Genomic DNA, 21,365 nt, shown 5'->3' on the forward strand with positions numbered 1-21,365 from the left:
ATCAATCACCAGGCTTTCATTCACCCTCCACACAAAAATTATTTTGCGTTCTGCCAGCTATTTCCTGGAGCTTTAGGATGCCCTTTAAATATATTGTGTGGCTGGCACCGCTTTACCCAAGACAAACATGCACCTCAGGCTTGCGGACTATATTTCTTCCAGGATTTTCGAGCTGCAATCACCTATTGATATTATTTGATTTGCTGCTGCTATTCAAAGCAAACAAACAAAATCTCAGAGCTTCGTAAACCTTTCTCTGCGTAAGCCACTGATATTTGCTGGGAGCGAGAGCGACAGGCAGAGCTGTATCACACCCGCTCCTGCCTTCCCTCAGGAATAAAAGCAAATGTTTAGTGAATGATTTCCTTTCAAGTCTTCAGCCTGCTGTTCCAATGTTCCTGGTGTCCCTCCCCACCGTGGGCATCAGATGGAAGGGACGCGTGTCCGTTGTGGCTGCCTGAGAGTCCCTGCAGCAGCATCTGTTCCACCAGTGTCACTGCCCAAGAGGTGCACTGTTGGGTAACCCCCCGCAGACGGGCTTCTGGGCTGACACCCCAAGTGTCTCCCTGCGTGCCTGTCTTCCCCCAGCTGTGGACACATCAGTGCTTCCTTCAGCTGCCAGCCAAACCCTAATTCCCCAGCAGCATGTCATGCACAAAATGCCACATCAGATAGTCACATTCTGCTCATTTTCCATGAGATATTTCCAGACGCTTGTGCCTTCCACAGGCAGCTCTCCTCTCCCTGGCCAGCCCACAGCCCTCTGATATTTCATTTACATATAACAGCTTCCCCCACATTCACGTCATGTGGATCTTGACCTCTGTGGCACTGATGGCAGCTTTCCTTATGGCTTCAATGCAGACAGATTTCCCTCGCAAGACTTGCTGTATTGTTCCACCACAGATACACTACTGCTGTTTTCACTTAGCAGCTGCAGCAGGTACTGGTTTTGTTTGCTCTGAATGTGTCAGAAAGGAGCTGTTTGGTGCCTCTTTGCAGCACGTTGCTGCCGCAGATTTGCTGGGTTTAAACCAAGTGCTTGCAGTCTAGCGAAGTGAGCAAATCTGGATGTCTGAGCAACAGCTGCTGGCCCACACAGAGGGTGGCGGTGGCACAAGAAGCAGCTCTTTGCAGGAGACTAAAGCAAATTAACTGTACAGGTTTCTCATATGTAAAGAAATAAATATATCCTTTTAAAGGCAATCTATCCTGCACACAGCTACTCCGTACAAGACATGGACTTGGACTTGTGGGGGACTGTAACCCCCACAGCAGGAGGGACAGTTGGGATATTGAGCTCTTATCACTGTACACAAAGCTGACATCTCCACCTGATTTTTGCATGAAATACAAATTACCAGGGGCCTTCCTCTGGTTGTCATGTAGCTGCAGTCACCAGGAGGTACGGGCAGGCATCCCGCAGCCCATGAGCCACCAGCAGGGCCCTACCATATCTTCTTTAAATAACATTTTCATGATATAGTTTGATTACAGCACTGCCTTTATTATTTCTTGTGGGAAAGGCAGTACTAATTAACTTGTATCATGGCCTGCAATTTACATGTTAAAGTTTACCCTGATTCTGATATATGGCTATAATCAGCATTTTACAACAGGAGCTCGATAATTGAGGTGTTGGGCTGCTGATGGCTTGCTGCAAAACCTGGGTGGGCTTTGGTTCAAGCTTACTCCTGCTCACAGGGCTTCACAAACATGCTTTGCAGGACTTGTTTTCATGGCTGTTGTCCCACATACTGCTGGTTAGTGGGTGAACACCCGTCTCCTGACCGACCTATCCTGCCTCCCCTCCCGTTACTCTAACTCCCTTCATGCCCTTTGCATGCCCCATCCACAGCATTAAACAGCTCTAATGTTAACATGCAAGGCAGCATTTTCTAAACTACTGCAAACAAAACTACGGGAAGGATGAAAAATAATTAGCCATGTCTCAATGTCTAATATATTTGCATTGTTTAGACAGAGTACTTAATCATTGGTAAGACCACAACATACTGTGTGAATTTGGATTATTACTAATACACTTCGAGCAGAAGGTTATTAATTATTTAAATGAATTATTTGATATTATTGTTACCGAGAAACTGAATGTTATTAATTATATTACAAGGGTCTCACAGGATTCCTGTGCCAATACTGTGTATAGAGCCACATTTAAATCCCATTTACTTTCAGATGCTTTTGTCTCTTGTTCAGAATTGAGGAACTTAGAGCAAGCAAACATCACCATGAGCTGAAGCCCTCTTCCCACAAACACATCTGAAGCTCTGAGTGACATTGAATAGGTCTATGAGGATCTGCATTTTTTAACAGTTTTTAAATATAGGGAAAACTTTTCATTTGAGTGAAATAGTCAGTCTGCTGAAATGTCACTTAGTCCCTTGGGTTGGAACTTGGCAGAGGCCTCCAAGTGGTCTCTAGTGCTTGGCGCAGATGTCCAGAAAGGACATCTAACAGAGGGGATCAGATCCCAGATTTAATTGGTCCAGTATTTCCTAGTTTCCTCTGTAAAATGGCTCTTAACTGTAGAAGATAAAAGCTTTGGGCACTACTTTTTATTTAAAAAGGTGATTGTATTAATTCAACGGAATTTTGCACTGGAATTGCAATGTAGTTTTGACAGTTAAATTCTGTGAAATTTGCAATGAAGGCTCTGTTACGCTACATTTTGTCCCCATTTGTCTTGTATACCATTGCCTTGCCTTTGGCACAATAAAAATAATCTTTAAAAATAGTGCTATAAATGGATTGACTTTGACCTTCTGAGTATCTTGTCAATAAAATAAAAATGATAAATCTGTTTCAGAGTGCCACCGGTGTAACATTAAAGCAGAGTTATTATCCATAAAGTGACATTTGAAAAATGAGATTATGGGGAGGGGGTCTCATTGTCTGTCAGTGGTGTCACATAAATATGCTCTATTTACAGTGCAAAGGGGTAATTTTGCTAACTGCTAGGCCTGCTCCCCAAACCAGGTCGTGTGGTTCCTGTGATGTGTTCTCTGCCTGCTCCATCACCATTAGCAGTTAAAGATTACTGCAGCAAGAAATGAGCTGAGACTTCTGTTGCTGATGTGCAGAGCAGCCCAACTCCACCTTGTCCTCCTCCTGTGTCCCACTTTGCAGAAAGGAAGCAAATGGTTAAGCAGAAAAAAAATGGAAGCAAAAGTTAACCAAGAAAAGGCCCTTTTTCTCCCTACGTGATAAACTCTCTGTTAATAAACAACTTTTAAAAGAATCAGTGAAGGCTTCCTTTTATTAGATGATAAGAAAATACTGAATATTCTGCAAAGAATCAAGACACACATGGAAATAAACAGGGCAGGCATGTAAGCAAACATGCACAGAAGGGCAGCAGTTCAGATTCAAACTTTGTGATCCACACACACGAGCTCTGGTGTGTCTGGCTTTATGCATACCTACTTCAGGCAAGGTGTGGTTGACCTGTGGCTCCAATAGCTGTAAGCCTAACCTGACTTGATTTCTAAAAAACATGTGGTAATATTAGCTTTTCTCTTTTTAGAATTTGTTTTCATTATTTTTATAAGTATGTACTTGAAAGTATGTGAAGTGGGCTTTATTCTTGAGCATCAAATAATATTGTGACTAAAATACTCACGCAGATAATAAAATAAATAAAAACAGAGAAACAAACAAACATATTTTTAAAGACCACAACACTTTGGAACCTCAAAATATTACTTGCTTTTTGAGCAGGAGAAATGCAGATGTTAATCTTTAGAAATAGACCCAGATCACATTTGCAGGGTTAAGGTTTCTGGTTCTGGTTCAGATTTGATGAAAATCTAGATAACTAAATGCTACCTGGCTTTAAATTTTATATGCCTAAATTCTAAATTTCATGTTTTCCCAGTGTCTGCCTTGAAATTTAACTCAGTTCTAAACTGAAAATGAACATAAGCAAACGCACCCATCTTTAAGTGCTTATTGCCAGAATCCAACTGAACCAGCTTCTTTAATCCTTGTCCTTTCTCACTTTTCAGCTCCTGAGTGCTCCCCGGCGGGACACCGCATCCTCCGCAATCCCTACCGCAGCACCAGGTACGACTCACTGGAGCTGCAGCGAACGGCCACTCAGGACCTGGTGTGTGACCACTCTCTGCCACCTGCATGGTACCGGTTCATGATCGACAGGAGGCCTGCAGAAATGCCAACGAGATGTGTTGAAGTCAGTAATAACCCTAGTGAACGTGAATAAATCCTGTGATGTGATTTTGCTTTCCAGTCATCTCTATTCCCTCATAACGAGCAGAGTGCAATGGGGGTGGGTGAGAAGAAATGGGATTTTTTTCCCATAATAATAACAATACTGTTATATCCAAGGGTAGTAGTCAGAGGCTAGGATCCCTGTGGATGGCTAGTAATCAAATACAAAGCAAGGTGTTTCCAAACTGTAAAGAAATATATTTGTTAACCTATTTATGTCACTGTAAATTATACTTTTTCAACCAATTCTGTTGTTTCAGGAACGGATTCTGGGACCTGACTCTTTTGCCATATAAATTATTATAAATTAGAAATATCTTCTCATTATTAAATCAGAAGGGAAAAATCAGAAAAGTCAACATGATAAGAAGCTCTTTAGTGATACAGAAGGAAAAGCATTTTGAATATCCTAGCTGCATGAGATAAGAATAATTTCAAGTAAAGTATTCAACAAAATTATTCAGAAAATAATAAATCAATTGCTGTAAATTACTTTAAAGATGAAGTATTCAAACTAGAGTGTCAGGATCCTTAATATTAGGTGATGCTAACCTTCTGGAGAACCTTCATGAAATTAGCAAACAAAATGTATCCATACAAAAAGGAACTGGGAACTTGTCACAACAGAAGTATATCTTCATAATCTAAAGTTAAATGAAATGTTAAGAGATAATTGTCACTTGTGTGGGATTTCTAACTCTCTGCATACACAATCCATAAATCTAATTATTGTGAACAAATTGGCATGATTATTATTGAAATATTCATTTCATGGCAGGTCATCCTTGAATGAATATCCCAATGCATTATGTGGTTTATTTTTACAGATTGCTATATTAGTGGGTATATATTCTATAAAATTTAATTTGTCATTGCATTTCAGCATTTTCAAGTATGTAGTACTACTTGACTGTCTGAGATTTCCATCAAACAATGTATGCTTTGTTTCTTCAAACCTGTTCTATGGAGTTTTTTATTCAGGTTTGTAGAGTTATATTCATTAGTTTAGTTCCTTATCTTGTAACATAATTCTTGCCATTGGTTTCTTCATTATCCTCTGAATGACAGTAAATTTCTGTTTCGCCATGCTGCTGAAGGATTACATCTGTTAGATGTCAGGACTGGAAGAATACACTTCTTTCAGATCTTCACCTTCTAAATCTGCCTCTACGTTCCATCTCTTCCACTTAATTAAATCATTGTTTAATTTGGTTTTCCATTTAATTTGAGCAAAACCTCTGGAACAAAATAATTTAAATTAATAACTGCACAGCTTCCACTCCCTAATAAGCAGTTATTATTGGACATTCCAGTCTCTGGCTGAAGCGAGCTGATTTTAATTAAACAAGTCAAAGACAAAATCCTGAGCAGATAGAAGAGAAAAGAGACCAAATAAAGCCTGACAATACAGCTGGGGAGTTAAAAAGTACATTACTCCAAAATCTTGTAAAATATACACCTGGTGATATCCTGTTGATACTGGCTGGATGCAATTAGCTGCTTATCAGTGGATAAGATTAACTTCTTAATTCAAAGGAATGGTAGGTAAAGATTCTTGTCACCCAACTGAGCTCAAAGGGGATTTAAACCATAACGGAGATTTAGAGGTCTTGCCCAGAGACAGTTGTGGCAGGAGAAACAGCTCATGATGGGTGGACATCTGGGAAGGCACTGCCACATAATCTGAATCTTACCACAAAGAAGCTCCACAATAAATAATAATAATAAAAAAGCCCTGAGTTTTGTTGCATAAAAATAGCAATGTGTTCAACAGAAAACAGAACCAAGTCACAAACAGAAGCTGAGAGCTTGTCTACAGATACATCATAAAGAGGCACAGCAACATTTGCAAGAAAAAAACAAACAACAACAACACTGAAGAAGTTGTTTCTCACCCACTAATTAAACAAACCGATGAAAAACAAAGGGAAAAGGCAGAACACAATTTTATTTTTTTTGCCAGAGTGAAAAAATGAATTGTATTCCTGAATTCTCCATCCCTTGAATCCAACTGTTGTCCATAAACTTTTTCCTCAAGTGGCAAAATACTTTCGATTGAAACAGCTTTCCAATTTAGGTATTGCCTGCTGAATTTCCCTGGTGGTTAGCAAATGATCCTGACCTTCCTCCCTCGATTTCTTCCTCACCTCTCTCCCTGTGCTCCCGAAGGAGGCAGAGCAATTACTGGGTCCTGGGCATGCGCTTTTGGCTACAGCCTCTTCCCAGTCCAATGAAAAACTGTAGCAGAAAGCAACACAAACTTGCAAATTTTGTATCCCCAGGTATCAAAACTGCTGCCTACAGATCACAGACAATAGCTTGTTCTTCCAGAACTGCCAAATTCACTGTGAAAGGGAAAATAAAAATACACTAAAGGAAGAAAGGGCAGGCAAACCTTTACTGAGATTAAGGGCTAAAACTCAGAGCAAGAAGCAATGCACAGACATGGCCAGACCTAGTAGCAAAATGACCTTCAGAGGAAGAGCAAAAGTGACATAAAAATTAAAGCTCTGCAGAAAATCTATTAAAAAATACAGAGATGTATTTAACAGTCAATAGGGGAAAAACAGACACCAGTTACAAAAACAGGCTTCTGAATTAAAATAATATAGGGTGTACACATACATCTGTAGATTTATATCTACATATGGGCAAACCCCAGGAAAGGAATGAACACTAAAAAGAAAGGAGAGAGAACACAGCCTGCTAGTGTTATTGAAGATCTGCACTACAGTCAGATAAGAGATCAATCTGTGCATAACAGAAGTGCAGTGCATGCTGCTAACCGTAACGCATATCCAAATGCCATGCTAATGACAGGCAGGCTTTCCAAGGCTGCCTCACAACTCATTGTGAAGCCAGAAATATGGCTGGAAATATGCTGCTTCATTCCTTCCTCTTGTTTACACAAGGGGAAAAAAGCATAGATTACACTGCAACCTTAAGGAAAAAACATCAATTAAGAATTTGATTATGCAAATAGTAATTGGTTCTGGAGCCAGCAATAATACTTTTGATACCATACGCACAAGTCAGATTCATTACTTCTCAAAGCAATGCTAATATTTTCAGCTTTGCGTAGTCAATTGCAAATAACAAATGATAAGCTAAAAAAAAAAAAAAAAGGGATTAAAAAAGGGATTAAACCCATGCTATCTACTAGAACAACTATTACTACCATGCACTTGTCCTCTGGAATGGAGGATTGGCAGGGCTGTGTTCTGTGAGCAGGGAGAGGAGAACAGATTTTCACCCTGCTGACCACAGCGATCACTGTACACCCACTGCCGAGGTGAGGCTGCAGGTAGACCATGTGTATGGTTCAGCATTTGCATGTAGATATATGCATGTTACCTGGCCTGATGGGCACATACCAGATGCGTACCCATACAAGTATGCACATGAACACACTCACGTAGGTATGTATGTGCACAGCACCGCATCCTGTCAGCTCAGATTCAACCTCTCAGATCAGCCACTGCTTAACTCCTGGTTTCCTCCCAGTCTGAAGGCAGCCCTTCACCCTGGCTAAATTTATTTCCTGCAGCCACACTGGTATGCGTGGCAGGAGCTGGCCTGCACTGGAGCCTCCGAGCATGCTCTTGCACTGGACCAGAGGCGCACCTGGTTCTCATCCTGGCTGATGGTTGCACTTGCCTGGAGGGAAGGGTGGGAGCAGGACGATTGCTCCAGCTCTGCAGGTTGCCAGGCTCCAGCTCCCCCTGGTTCAGGAACTTTTGGAGTCAGACATGGCTTGGATAAGACTTTAAAGGCTTTTCTCTCCCATGAGTCAGTGCAGCCACTGTAATTTTTCACCAGCTGTGGTCCTGCAAGTATTTCTACAGCTGAACTACAGATGACAATGTTCTCAAAATGGCCAGTAACAATACCTGTCCCTGACTGTATACCAAGATTACTTCCAATATCCTCTTTCAGAAATTTCATTCTGTAAATGAGCAAAACCATCTCTAAATTTGCCTGTGCTATAAATTCATGTACAGCGGTATACGTGGCAAAGGAAGGACGTGTTGTGTAGTCAAGGCTGGTGTTTTCTCAACAACTGCGTTTTTAACAATATAAATTTAATTTTATATACATATCTACTAGGCTTTAACATAGACTCAGACACTAATCTTTAGTGTATCAAACAAGGTCATGTTAAAGCTTGTCAAATTTAACCTGCCTATGATGCTTGATTTTGTAGTCCCTAGAGAAGATTTACTTTTCCCATGTTTGGTTTAACTTCCTCCTCTACTTAACCTGCTGTAGAACATTTTATACTCACAATCAAAATACAATAGCTCAACTGCATGTTATTTTTTTATTTTATTTTATTTCAGTGTTTCAGTTTTTATTTTGCTCTGAATCTAAACCTACTTTGATTTTTTTTTTTTTATGAACTTAAAAGCAAGTGACACTTCCAAGGTATTATTTCATGTTTTCAACTGCAATTCCCTTTCTCATATGTATACAAGAATACTTCAACATTATAATAGTAGGTATGAAGAGGTTTTATTTTTCTTGTTTGTTTTTCAGACATACAAAAAGCCTTCTGTAGAAATTACAATTACAGTTTCTATTGTTCAGAAGCACATACTTGAAAGAAACACAAGACAGGCACTGGTTTAATTGCTACTACAGATATTCCTGACGTAAACAGATTTCTGTGGAGCTCAACCCCAGATTTAAGTAAAAAAAAAAAAAAATCTTATTTATTTTAACTTACTCCGAAGAAATGCAAAAAAAAAAACTAAGACAAAGTAAAGTTTTGAGTGGATAACAGATGCAAAATCACAATGCTTTAAATGCCAACCAACAATATACCAAAAAGCCTTCTATCTCCATTTAACTGAAACAATGCATTTCTCACATATGGTGCCACTTATTTTTAACAACATAATTTCAGTGCAATACCCAAGTGACAAGAACAATCCAGCTTGATTTCTTTGTGCAATTATAAAGAACCTTAGAGTGTTCAATCAATCAAACTAGTTGATTGTCCAAACCCCAACTAAATGGAAGGAGACATCATTGGATTAAACAATAATGGTCTATCCCATAGTTATTGGCAATGGGGGAACAAGTTTAATTTTTTTTCTTTTAGGTTTTATGAACCAAATTATTTAAAAGATTAGCTGGTGCCTAATTATGAATCAAAAATACTTAATGAAGGCTTACCTGCCACATAAAGGTGTTGTGAAGATTAATTAGGGAAGGCTTATAAAATGCTTTGAAGATCACAAACACCACTTAACTACTATTGGATAAAGTATGAAAGTACTCAAAAAGCCTGGAAACAACCTAAAAAGTCTTTTTGTGTTTGTTTGTTTGTGTGTGTGTGTGTCGTAGAAAAGCTCTCTTTTGTGCAAGCTGTGTCACTGAGTACCTTACACAGATGCACTGAATTAGCTAGATTTAGGATTTACAACAACACAGTTTACTTCACTAACTTGCCATTAGGTCAACAAAGTGCAAGGCCAAGGAAACATGTTAAAGGATGCAATCGAATGTATGTTATCCATTATATGGAGTTTTAATCAAGCACTCATTGAGGCTCACCATCCTCAAAACTATATAGGTGAGATAGAATTTGTAGGGAGAAGGCTATTTAACGGTAGACCTACCAATACCCCCAGAAATAAAAGGACAAACTTTGGGCACACAGATGTTTTCCAGTGTTGTAGCTATTGTACCTTATTTTTCTTCCTGCTGCATAGCTCCATTTCAAGTGAGAAATGCTGATATTTTCCATGCCACAGCACTGCCGTGTGCTGTACATTATGTAGATTGCCTGGATAACCCCAGCAAATCTGCGGTCCGATTCCCACCACTGGCTCCTCGGTAGAGGAAATCCTGCCTGCAAGAGACTTTCAGAGTTTGCTCTTGTGTGGAGGCAGCTGTATAACTCTTGTTCTTCATTTTGGAAGTGCTGCTGAATTATGGTACAAGATTCCCACAGCTTTTTGCTATTCTTAGAGCAGCAATGACTACAGTTATTGCAGGTAAATGCTATATCTTAAATGCCAATCTTTTGCTACCTCTGTATTCAATTTTCTAGTTACACTCCCAAATGACTGCTTCAACATTTAATGCTAATTATGCCACAGCTGGGACCTGAACATTTTGGTTCTGAAATATCTCCTCTTAGAATTTTTTGATTTTTTTTTTCTCAGTCTTTTTCTGTTCTTGTCTGTACTGCTGGTCAAATACGTGAACATACAATTGTCCTTGCCTCCCCCTCTCTGTAACACAAAGAGGCCTCACACAGCAAATCCTTTTGGCTAGTGTGGTGCAACTTGCCTGAATAAGATGGAAAAGATGTAGCTCAAAGAAGAAAATAAACGTGTGTGCCCCATAAAGCTGCCAGGAAAACCCAGCTTCTTGATTTATACCTAAATTTTTTCCTTGGCCACTGTATAATACTGCATCACAGTTTGTTACAATAACTGTTTTCTCACAGTCTGCATTTCCTGGTCACAAAGTCAGTCAAAAGGGTTCGTCACTGCTTGTAATTTGTACACATTACATAATAAATGATTTTGCTCAAATGGTTTCAGTGCAAGATTTGCCAGAACACATCCAGGGTGCTGCAGATCACAGCAGGGGTTTATCGGAGAGCTTGCACACAATGCTGGGGGCTGCCGCCAGCGGGACTAATCCATACTTCCTCAAGCACGGAAACAGCTCACAGGCTTCTGGTGAGGATAAATACAAAGAGGGAGAAAATCACTGCCTTCTTATTTCAGTGGTTTATTTTTTTCTCTCTGTGTTAAGAGGGGATACAGACCTTCTTTTAGGTATAGACCGCGTTTTGCAGACAGAATGCACTCGCATCTGTCTATTTATCTACGTGGCCCACAGCACAGCAGATATATGAGAGTCTCATTAATGAATTTGTCTTTTCAGTAATGCTGCAAGGCCAGGAAGTACTATTACCACCCCAGCTACCTCTTTTACCTCTGTTTTAGAGATAAGGCACAAAGGCACACCAGCAGTGAGGGGTTTGCTCAATGTCGGGCAGCAGACAGGGAAACTGAGGCACTGCTCCTGCCTGGCCAGGGCAGCCAGCAAGCACTGGGGCCGCTTACGCTGGGCAAAACAGAAATGAAAACACACAACACCTTGTTTCAAGAAGTGCAAAGTCCTCTACAGAAAGCTGTTAAAGGATTTTTTTCAGTTCATCTTCTTGTGGGTGCAAATGTCCCATGAGAGAAGTTTTTATATTTACATGAGTTAAATTATCAAGTTTCCTCAAAATGGTCATTTTTTTGGCAACCAGGTTTCAGGAAATAGGGGCAATGGCCCTTTGCAGTGGGTGGTAGTAGCACAGGGAATGCTTCCTACAGGAGGAGCAGCATCAGCATCCCCTGTCCTCACATCAGGCAGCGAGTGCGGAGCATGGGTACAGCCACTGGCTCCATGGGGCCATGCCCAGAGGGATGGGAAGGCTGTGCCGTGACGCCTTACCAAATTGTTTTCCAAATTCAAGGTATAAGTGTTTCAATGAGCAAGCATGAAATACAGGCTGCTGATCTCCAGTCACCATCCTTCTCCCTGTACCCTTCTTTCTTTCTCTGCATATGGCATGTCTCTGGGTGATGCTTGCTCCACTCTTCTGTGTCTTTACAAGTATATGCTCTTAAATGTGTTTTGGAAACATGTTATTTCATATCAAATCCCACTCTCTAGGTCAGGAGTTCAGCAGGATACTAGAAATGCCCATTATCTGCCTTTCTCCCTGCACAGAAAGCACTGGTGTCCCTGAAAGCTGTAAATAAATCAACAGAACAAATCTCCTAAAGACCTACATGCAACGTATCTTTAAAATAGAGCAAAGGATTCCTCTAAAATTCCAAGTAAAAATATATATATTTTTTGCTCATCTTCTTCTCTTCTTCACCAGATGAAGGTCTGCATGTCATTCCTTTGGGACATCCCATGCTGAGTCCCTGGTGACAGAGGCTCTGCCGTGCTGCATTTCTGGGGGAAAATAAGATTTTTATATTGATTCTTTACAATCTTTTTTTTCTTTTTAAAGCCTGACAGTAACTAGCTCCAAGTGGAAATCAGACCATGTCATACCATATGCTTTATTTTCTTTAAATACTTAGCTTCTATTAGGTGCGCAGACCCCATGCCCCATCCCTGCTTCCAGCTGGTGTAAAACTCAAGCACCAGGATGACACTGGTGTGTGACGTAAGAGATTTATCCTTTGGTTTAGCTGCTTCCGCTGCTGTCACAAGAAACTTCTGATCTTAAAAAGTGAAGCTACAAACCTGGGCCAATGGGAATTTGTTGTTGTTGTTGTTTCCTATGCGATGTATAGCCAAATGTTCACGCCTGGAGGGAGTGTACTGCCGGAGCTGGGCTATTAGAAATAGTGTTGTTCCCTGTGGCTGGCTGAGGAAATGCAAAGCAGCAGCAGCAGACACTCTCTGTGGAATATCAGTGATATATGAGAGTTGATTATCGCCAGTGTTTGGTATTAATTTGCAAACCTTAAATATTGCTATGCTTTGCATATTGGCAAATGATAGGTAACAGCACAGAGTAACAAGTTACCATTGTGACTGACTGTGAATATGTTATTAGGTTCAGATTTTTTCCTAATCTCCCTGTTGAGGTACTGAAATTAAAGACAGCTTTGGGTAATCATGCCTCGTTAGTCCATGGAAAGAGCCTAGCACCTACAGAGGGCAAATCAGATCTGACATGCCTGAACATCCCTTTGTAAGTTGGGAAACGTAAATTTGGTGCAGCCTCTCCCAGCCATGACTCAAAATGCCATAGTCCTAACCATTTTAGGACCAACCCTTTCTGATACATGTGCAGCTTGTCGTGGGGATTTGCTGTGCTCAATGATGTTGGGGCTCTAACCCATAAATTTGGTTAATCTGTTAATATATATGTATTTTTTTATCTGTGTAAAGCCACATCTCTAAACTGAGCAAGACATTTTTCATCTCCAGCTATACAGCTCTTTCACTGACCCTCTAAGCTCCCTACAAAGTCGTGTCTTCCAGTGGCTCTCCATGGAGTCCTACTGCACTTTGCCACAAACTGTTTCTTTTGTGTGCACCCTCAGATGAACAAATGCGGGACACAAGCTCCGGTGTGGCTGTCGCTGAGGTCTGAATCCCTGCCGGCTCCTGGTGAGATCAAGCAATTGACAGCCTGTGCTACCTGGCAGGTTTTTGGGAGCACCACAGACTGCTGCTTGTTTCGGATACCCGTTGCCGTCAGGAACTGCGGCGAGTTCTTTGTTTATCTCCTGCAGCCTACTCAAGGATGCATGGGCTACTGCGCGGAAGGTGAGGACGGGTAAAGTATTTATCAATAAGATTGTATATGCCTCTCTCGCCTCATGTTCAAAGGTCCTGGTACTGCAATACACATCTTGGTGACCTTGCGAGTCAAGCGTCGCTCCCGGTAAGATGCAGACCATGTAGAAAATAAATCAGCAGCACTCCAAGGTGTTCCTGAGGAATAGCTATTATTACCAGTGCACAATAAAAGCTGATGTGTACTACTGAAGAATTTTCTTGGTTTCAGTTCACACGTAGCCTTTCATACCGTCTTTGGCTCTGCTTTGGCTTGAAGTTGCACAGCCAGCGAGCGGAGGCATCTCAGTTATAGTGAGGTGATGTATCCAGGATACTGTATCTAAGGTTTGTTCTTATCTTAAATAATCCACTATCCCCCCCAAAAAAAGATAATTCAGAAACTCTGGAAGGAAAAAAAAAATCTGATAACATCTTTATCACGACATTTATATAATTACTCTCATCAGAAATAATTTTCAGCCTACTACAAGAGATCTAACCTCTGTTTGGTAGCTAGGAAACAAAGGAAATAGCAGAAAGCAATTGCTCACTCTGTTAAACCTTCTGAACTTCAGAGCATGTTCAGGTGCGTATGGATTTAGTCAGAAAAGACAGTTCTTTGTAAAAGGGAAGAAATTGTCTTTAAACCTCACTTTCAGCATTTTTGGACAGAGACGTGACACACTGAGAAACTGAGGTTATCACCTTTCAATCAGACAAAAATCAGGTTTAAATAAATTCTAAAGAGAGAGTGATCTATTTTCTTATCTTTATCAATATTTTAGCATTCCCACACGAAGAAGAGAAGACGGAGAAAAAAAAAGGCTCAAAGAAAGTGGGATTAATTTATTATTTTGAAATAAGAAATAGGCATGAAAGTAAATGAAACTGCTCTTTAATTTCCATAATTCTTTCTCAGAAATGATTTTTTATCTGAATACCATCATTTTCAGTAAGCTTGGCTTTTTTTTTTTAAACTTACAGCTTTCTCCCACCTTTGTTTGACGAATTTTTTTTCAATACCTTTTGGGTGATTAATTTTGTCCTTTCTGTTGATCCATACCTATTCAATAATGTAAATCCACCTGTATTTTTCATAAAAGAAAGTTTATCCTTTCCCATCTATCCCAAACCAGTGACCTTCTTCCTTTTTCTTACTAAGGCTGTTGAAGCTTTCTCCTTTTTTTTTTCTAGGCATTTAAGCAAGGTTCACCTCTGTTGAGTCCTCAGCTTCTTGATTTGGGGAAATTTTTGCAATATTGTGCATTGGATGGAAAACACTTAAAGCTGAGGTTTTTTGTTTGGTTGGTTTTGGTTTTGTTTTTTCCTTTGGGGGGAGGGGGGTGTTAACTCACTTTCTGAAATCCAGCTGTGAACACTGGACCACAGCAGCCTCTGTGCAACCTCAGGGCTGGGTCCAGCGGGCACTGTAGGATCTCCTTGGTGGGACTTGATGACCTGCGGCCCCATCCCATCCACAGGGAGGCTGAGAGCATGACACCTGTCGGCAATTCCCAGCTTCAGAACAAAACAGATTGCAAGCTTCACAGTTTGGCAGAAAGGATGTCACTGGGACGAGCAGCGTACGTGCTTGCAATTCTGCTCATGTCCTCCTGCAAGCTGATCACTCAACTTTGTCCTTCTGGAAGAATTTCCTGCAAAAAGTCCTGATGTGAGTCGTAGTTTGAGGCAGCTTCCCCTAGAAACAAAAGAGTAAAGGATATAAACAACCAGCACTTATTCATATTTTAAATAACCTGTTTCTTTTTCTTACCTCTTGTTACTTGCCCTGGACAGATGTTAACATATTGGTTCTTCATTCTGCCAGAATAGCCTCAGACCTTACTCTCTTGAGCTTCCATAATATTTTCTACACTCCTGAAAAAAAAGTTTCTTAATATATCCTTTCAAAGCATCTGAACCAGCTTCTTGTTCTGTTTGAGCCTGGGTCTCTAGAGATGAAAGAACATCGCCCTACAGTATTATACATCTTTTTGTTTCTCCCTTCCAAGTGAATTTGAGAGGAATAAAAGTTTCGGACTTCATTACTTGTTGAAGCCTACAGAAAGCAGGCTGTATTTTTAGAGCAGTGGTATTATTCTGGGCAGAGCGGGACTATACATAGCAGGGTCATCCTCAGAACGTCCCAGCACAGCCTGGCAAGGATTTTCACAGCATGGTGATATGGGCTGGGTGCTATTTGAGTTGACCTCTGCAGCATCATTCGTTCTCATATCTCTTCTGTACTTACTGCAGAACTCAGATCAGAAGGCTTTGCTTCTGGGGAATGCAAAGCTGGCAGCCTTTGCCAGAGTAATTAATTTGTATTAATCCATGTGCTTCATTTCAATAACATTTCTTTGACTGCAAAATAAAAGAATCCCAGGTCTAATATTATAGCAATGGGTAGTCAGTACCAAATTAGCTATTTTCACACTTCATATGAAATATAATTCCTTGCTTACATAGTTAATAATCAAATCACAAGAAAAGAAAACGTGGTATTTCTCCCAGGTTTAGTTATATTGAAATCTTCCTGTTGAGAGAATGATTGTAGCATTAAAAATAGCATTTTGTGCTAGATCCTTCTTCTGTTTTTTGTCTTTCAGAAAACCTCCCAAGCTTGACTTTGCAGCCAGCGATAACTCCCGAGCTCCTGCAAGGTCGTGCCCACCTGAAATGCACCTGGGCTTCCCCTGGCTCCACGCTGTTTATGCAGTACACGGTGGTCTGGTCACGCCTGGTCGCCCCCGGCACACGAGAGCAGATCTGGCACGACACCACCCCACAGACTTTTTCCTTCCTGGAGATGAGCGGTGAAAATGTCCGACTGGGAGACACGGTAATGCCAGCCTGCACACAGCAACATGCGGTCAGGACCCCAGGGGGGTCAAATCCCTTCTGAAATCACTGGTTTTCTTTTTGTTTGGTTGGTTTTTATTTTATTTTTTTTCCTAGTGCTGCTCCTCACTTGTTACACTTAACATCTAATGTAGAAAAAAATACTGAAACTGGGGCCTGTTGTGAAACAGGATTAAGTAGCATTTCCCAGATTCAGGACTCGTAACATTTCTTTGGATTGCATGGCACTCCTGGAAGCTGTCCATTTTACTATTTTCTAAAGGCAACTTGAATATTTACACTTCCATTACAGCTTCAGTAGCATAAAGTTGGTACGAGTAGTAGGTACATGTGCCTCAGCCAGCTTTCGAGTAGTATGTTTCATACCTTGCAGCAGGGAGAATTTGTAGTAGAGGCAGATTCAGTTATATGCACTCAGTAATTTTTATACTCATGGACCAGAGACACAATAACATCTTTTCACAGAAGAGAAAGATGGTACATTTTAAAATAGAGGGAGGTTTATTTTATGGTCTTTTTCATGGTGTTCTGCCTCTCTGATTCCAAATTCTTGGTTCAATAGCATACTGAAAGATAGAGTTCATTACAAAACAATCTTTAAGAAGTATATTTGATGGCTTACACAGCAACACAGATCTAGCTTCAACAACAACAACAAAACAGAAGCCAATACAAGATGTGAAAAAAATTGACTTGTGTATGAATTCATGGCCTTTCATGGTACAGAAACAAGACTTTTAAAGTTAAATTAGGTTCATAACTTTTATAGGCAGAGAGCCATTAGTGATGCTACAATGAACTGAAAGAATAAACAGGGATAATGGCCTTGTGTTAAAAGTAGGTTGGAAATAGTCTTGGCATTTTGCAGCTTCTCTTTGAGATATTTAAGAAACGCGAATAAGCTTTTTCAAGTTCTTGAAAAGATGAGTCATCTACAACAGTAGCACAATCTAGATAGCATTTTTTTTTCTCATTTCTCCTCATAATTATGCCTCCTGAGTTCAGAATCTGACTGATGCTGCCCTCATTTATAACATAACACAAGGCAGACAATTCTGCCAGTTTTCAAGACAAGTTTGTGTTACAAAGAGATATTTTCATCAAAATAATTTCACTTGTAATCACTTCAAATCTAGATTTAACAATCCTGAGGGATTCAGAGAAAATACAGTTCTCTTAACTAGTCACACCACCAAATCTTTATAAGACCATTTTTATTATATTAAGTTTTCAGTAAGCCCTTCTTTGTCCTCTACTGAAACCCACATGTTTAATTTAGCAGGTTTAGTGAGACTAAAATGTTCTTTTCCTTGCTAGAATTTTTTAAAGGTCTTCACAGCCTATTTGACTAATTATAATTATCCATAAATCATCACTGGTGAAACCCAAGCAACAAAGCCTCAGCTGTATCTGGGAATTCAGTTCTACGGAATAAGGATTAAAAAAGCATAGTTCTGTGTTTGCCATCCCAGTCTGGGTTTCTGATAACAGTCACAAACGGGGGAACAGTCCTTTCACTCCCAGAGGTGTAAACCTGAAGCAACCCAATAAACATCGGTAGGACTAACGCAAAGGGAAGGGGACACTATTAAGAGGAGATGAGAGACCTTTGGGACCAAATTCAATTGTGCAGACACAGTTCTCAACCTCCTGGGCCCAAGCAAGATGCAAGTAGAAGGAATTTTTCGAAGGCAGCTTTAAATGGAGACCAGATCTCTATTGATAGAGCCATATTAGAGAGTTGGCAATGCATGAGAGAGTCCTAGCTCTCTTTCCCCATCTCCATCCCTGTGGCTGCACACCACCAGGTGTGTGGGTGTGATTCAGGGAAGAATTGTTCCCACAAGATGCAGAAGTTGCAGCATCTACCAAAATACTTTCATTTAACCTACCTTTCACCTACCTGTGCATAGTCCGAATTTGACTTCAACATTTTTATAGGTGAATACTGGGAGCTGTATTATTTTTAAACCCTACCTAAAATCAGCATCTTCTCTGTTCATTTCTTGATAAAACACTACAGCCAAGCAAAATTATTTTCTTTTAATCACTGTTCAGGTGATTGATATCTACTCTATTTTTTATCCATCAGAAAGTCCCCAAGTAATAGGTTAGTCACATAATATAATATCTATCAATATATTCTAATATGCAGTCAAACCTTAGAGAAGAGTAGAGATTTACTGGCCAACATTTCTGAACTCGTATTGACTAAACAGTCAGTTATTTTTTAATAGCTATCATGTGTGCTTTTCTCCTACATCTTTGGGTTCCAATTTTGTTATTTCAGACAGTAATGTTGGCAGCATAATGTTCGTGAAACTATTGCAGCCTTAAATAAATCTATAATATGTCGCTATTTCTATATGAACACTGAAAGAAGCTTACTCCATCTGATATGAAAATCCTGGCATTCCTAAGCCTTATTTATGCGATGGTGACAGAGGTCATTTCATTCCTCGAGGCACAGCCATCTATAAATTATAGCAGCACACTGTGAGTAATGAGTTATGCTAAGAAAGGTGTTCAGAAGAAAACCGTGGAGATTTTGCTCTGCACAGCAATCCCAAAGTTCATATGGTGAGGAGCAATTGTCACCATACATAAACTATGATGCACATTGTAAAATAAAAGTGTTTAAGTAAAACTGGCCTTTCTAAGCTGCCTGCTAAAAGTGGCCATTTTGTGAGGCACTCTGCAACACCACAAGAATAAACCCAGCCAAAAAGACTGTAAATGAGTGCTTCAATATATAAGAGAGCTAATTTTCACTCTCAAGGGAAGAGGAGTGAAATTTCCCACTGCTTAAACATTAATTCTATCCCAGCCATTGGACTTGACATAGGAAACAACAGAAATCGAAAGAACTGCCTATTTGTAGGTTAAACCTAAGTTTAAAATTTCTTTCTGAAACTTCAGACAGAGAATGAGAAGCATCCCCGCAGAACACAGAGCTCCAGGCGGACCCGAAATGAGATTTTAATGCAGAAAGGGGCAGACAGTGATGAGCAAAGCTCTGCACCTGATAAGATGCCTCACTTCTACCCTGGGAAGATTTATTTCCTTAGTAGATGAAGGACCTGCAGTGAGCCTCCGCATACTATTTGGCAATTTCCCACTAGAAAGAGCTGCCTGTTTATGGATAGCCCATAGCTGAGCGGGATCTCCTACTGGTCAGGCCTCACCACTGCCCAGCTCCCTCCCTTCTACAGCAACAGCCCTTTGCAGGGTATAATTTATGTCCCAAAGCCTTAAGGGCTATTTTATTAATTTACTCAATGTGAGGCTCTCCCTACTTGTCCCTTCACACTAACCCTTCTGGTAGCACGTCCAGAGACTTTGTTCCTTCCCCTTTCTGCAAATAAGTACAGCCAGATCATTTCTGGGAGCTAAACTCCCCACTCCTCCAGCTTTCCTAGGAGCACCTGCCTTCAGCTCTGCTCCTCCCTTGCTCTTCTCACCCAGGCTGTACACCACAGCTCCTCCCGGGCACACTCCCCAGCTCCCAGCAGCACCGCTTCTCCAGGCTTCTCTAACCCCAAACCATTAGTGTTTAATTGAGGATAAGGCAGTGGAGGCCTTCCCAGCCATCACAAGATACCCTTTCACCTGGCATGATTGATTCCCTGCCAAACCCTTCACCTGCAAGCCATCAGTGTGCGTGAGTGACTCTTACCCTTGCAGCCCCTGCCTGCCTTCTGGTATGGGCTGTTCATCTGTGAGGGCAGCTCCAAGTCTTGGAGTTAATAGAGTGAATCAGCCACAGTTAGGCTCCTGCACCTTACTGGAAGCACACAGACTTCCCTGCCCAATGAATAGGCAAGAGCAGGCATCCCAAAATGCTACCTTATGCACCAGATGCGTGTCCTGCCCTTCCCAAGGGGTATCCCAACTCCTGGGGCACAAGCTGCAGAAGGACAGGAGGCAGGACTGCAGCCAGGAACTGCCACGAACATTGCTTATTTTCCCTGGTGTGTTTAGGTGAGGTAGGTGAGCAGTACTGACGGATGGTTCCAGCCCCAGTGCTCCAACCTGGCAGCTCTCCTCATTTTGGGAACACGTGGCACTGCGCCTGGGACGTGGCTGGGAAGGATGGTGGCACCTTATTTGCCAGTGCTTTGAGAAGTGTATAGCTGAGATCAGCCCTTCTGAAGCTTCCCAAAAAGAACAAATTGCCTTGCAAACCTGGGAGCCTTCACAGGTCTGTGACTGATGAGCAGGGATGGGTGCTGATCACAAAAACAGGCACCTCCAGGTGCCTCCAGGAACCCAACCACTTGCCCAAGCCCAGCCCAAACACCTTTAGCATCAGCACTGCCCGAGGAGGGTAAGCTACTCAGGGCACAGTGACTCAAAAAATTATCCTTTGGATTCAAAGAAGGGTTGTAACCCAGAGCCTTCTGAAGCTGCTTGGCCATAGGATGTGTGCAGTGCCTTCAGATGATGCAGCTGAAGGGTGTGCTGCTGCATGTGCTGGGAAGTGCCCCCCTGACACCTCTGCTCGCTGCCTTTGAAGGTGGGAGAACACATGAATGAGGCTTTGAGCTTTTCTGTCCCTGCCCTCAACCCTGTGTCTCTCACCACATGCTCAAGCTACCACAAATGATCTCCATGCTGCATTTAGAAGTAATTAGGGATGTGGAAAGGGGTGAAACTGGAAGTTTTTGTTTTTTCTTTTCTGTTTGAAAATGAGTACAAATAATGCATTTGAGGAAGATTTAGTCTCTGGGAACTCTAAAAAAATAATTTTGATGTGCCAGTCATTTGGGGAGAATTTGCCAAAGATGGTGACAGCTTCCAGAATTAAAATACTCTCCCAAATCACTTCCCAATCTGCCCGACCTCCACCAAATCAGTGACTGAATTCTGCTTTTCACTGAATATGCTGCTCCCTGGGTTCACAGTGAAGTGGGAAGAAATCTGATAGAGTT

General features: G+C 41.1%; 1 protein-coding gene and 2 long non-coding RNA genes across 12 annotated transcripts in view; 1 reads left to right on the forward strand and 2 right to left on the reverse strand.

Annotated features, from left to right (window-relative positions):
- LOC310901963 (von Willebrand factor D and EGF domain-containing protein-like) overlaps nucleotides 1–21,365 on the forward strand; it is a 178,788-nt gene that overhangs the window by 34,532 nt on the left and 122,891 nt on the right. For both annotated transcript variants that reach the window (XM_083842703.1, XM_083842702.1), the window contains exons 2-4: nucleotides 4,026–4,210; nucleotides 13,335–13,560; nucleotides 16,182–16,414. In XM_083842703.1, coding sequence (XP_083698829.1) covers nucleotides 4,026–4,210; nucleotides 13,335–13,560; nucleotides 16,182–16,414 — 644 coding nt within the window. The remainder of the gene's footprint in view (nucleotides 1–4,025; nucleotides 4,211–13,334; nucleotides 13,561–16,181; nucleotides 16,415–21,365) is intronic.
- Nucleotides 4,726–9,392, reverse strand: LOC310901968. The gene is made up of 2 exons (XR_014586353.1): nucleotides 7,906–9,392; nucleotides 4,726–5,486 (listed from the first exon to the last, which is right to left on the reverse strand). It is a non-coding gene; the product is annotated as an uncharacterized lncRNA (long non-coding RNA).
- LOC310901965 lies at nucleotides 13,587–21,362 on the reverse strand. 9 transcript variants are annotated; one of them, XR_014586340.1, is made up of 7 exons: nucleotides 19,896–20,096; nucleotides 18,823–18,908; nucleotides 18,338–18,451; nucleotides 16,247–16,425; nucleotides 15,347–15,450; nucleotides 14,928–15,271; nucleotides 13,587–13,975 (listed from the first exon to the last, which is right to left on the reverse strand). It is a non-coding gene; the product is annotated as an uncharacterized lncRNA (long non-coding RNA). The 9 variants fall into 9 exon arrangements; XR_014586347.1 differs by lacking the exon at nucleotides 19,896–20,096 and adding an exon at nucleotides 19,749–19,865; XR_014586341.1 differs by lacking the exon at nucleotides 18,338–18,451 and having other exon boundaries at nucleotides 19,896–20,095.

Source organism: Anser anser (assembly GCF_964211835.1).
Source record: "Anser anser genome assembly, chromosome: 6".
Classification (NCBI taxonomy): domain Eukaryota; kingdom Metazoa; phylum Chordata; class Aves; order Anseriformes; family Anatidae; genus Anser; species Anser anser.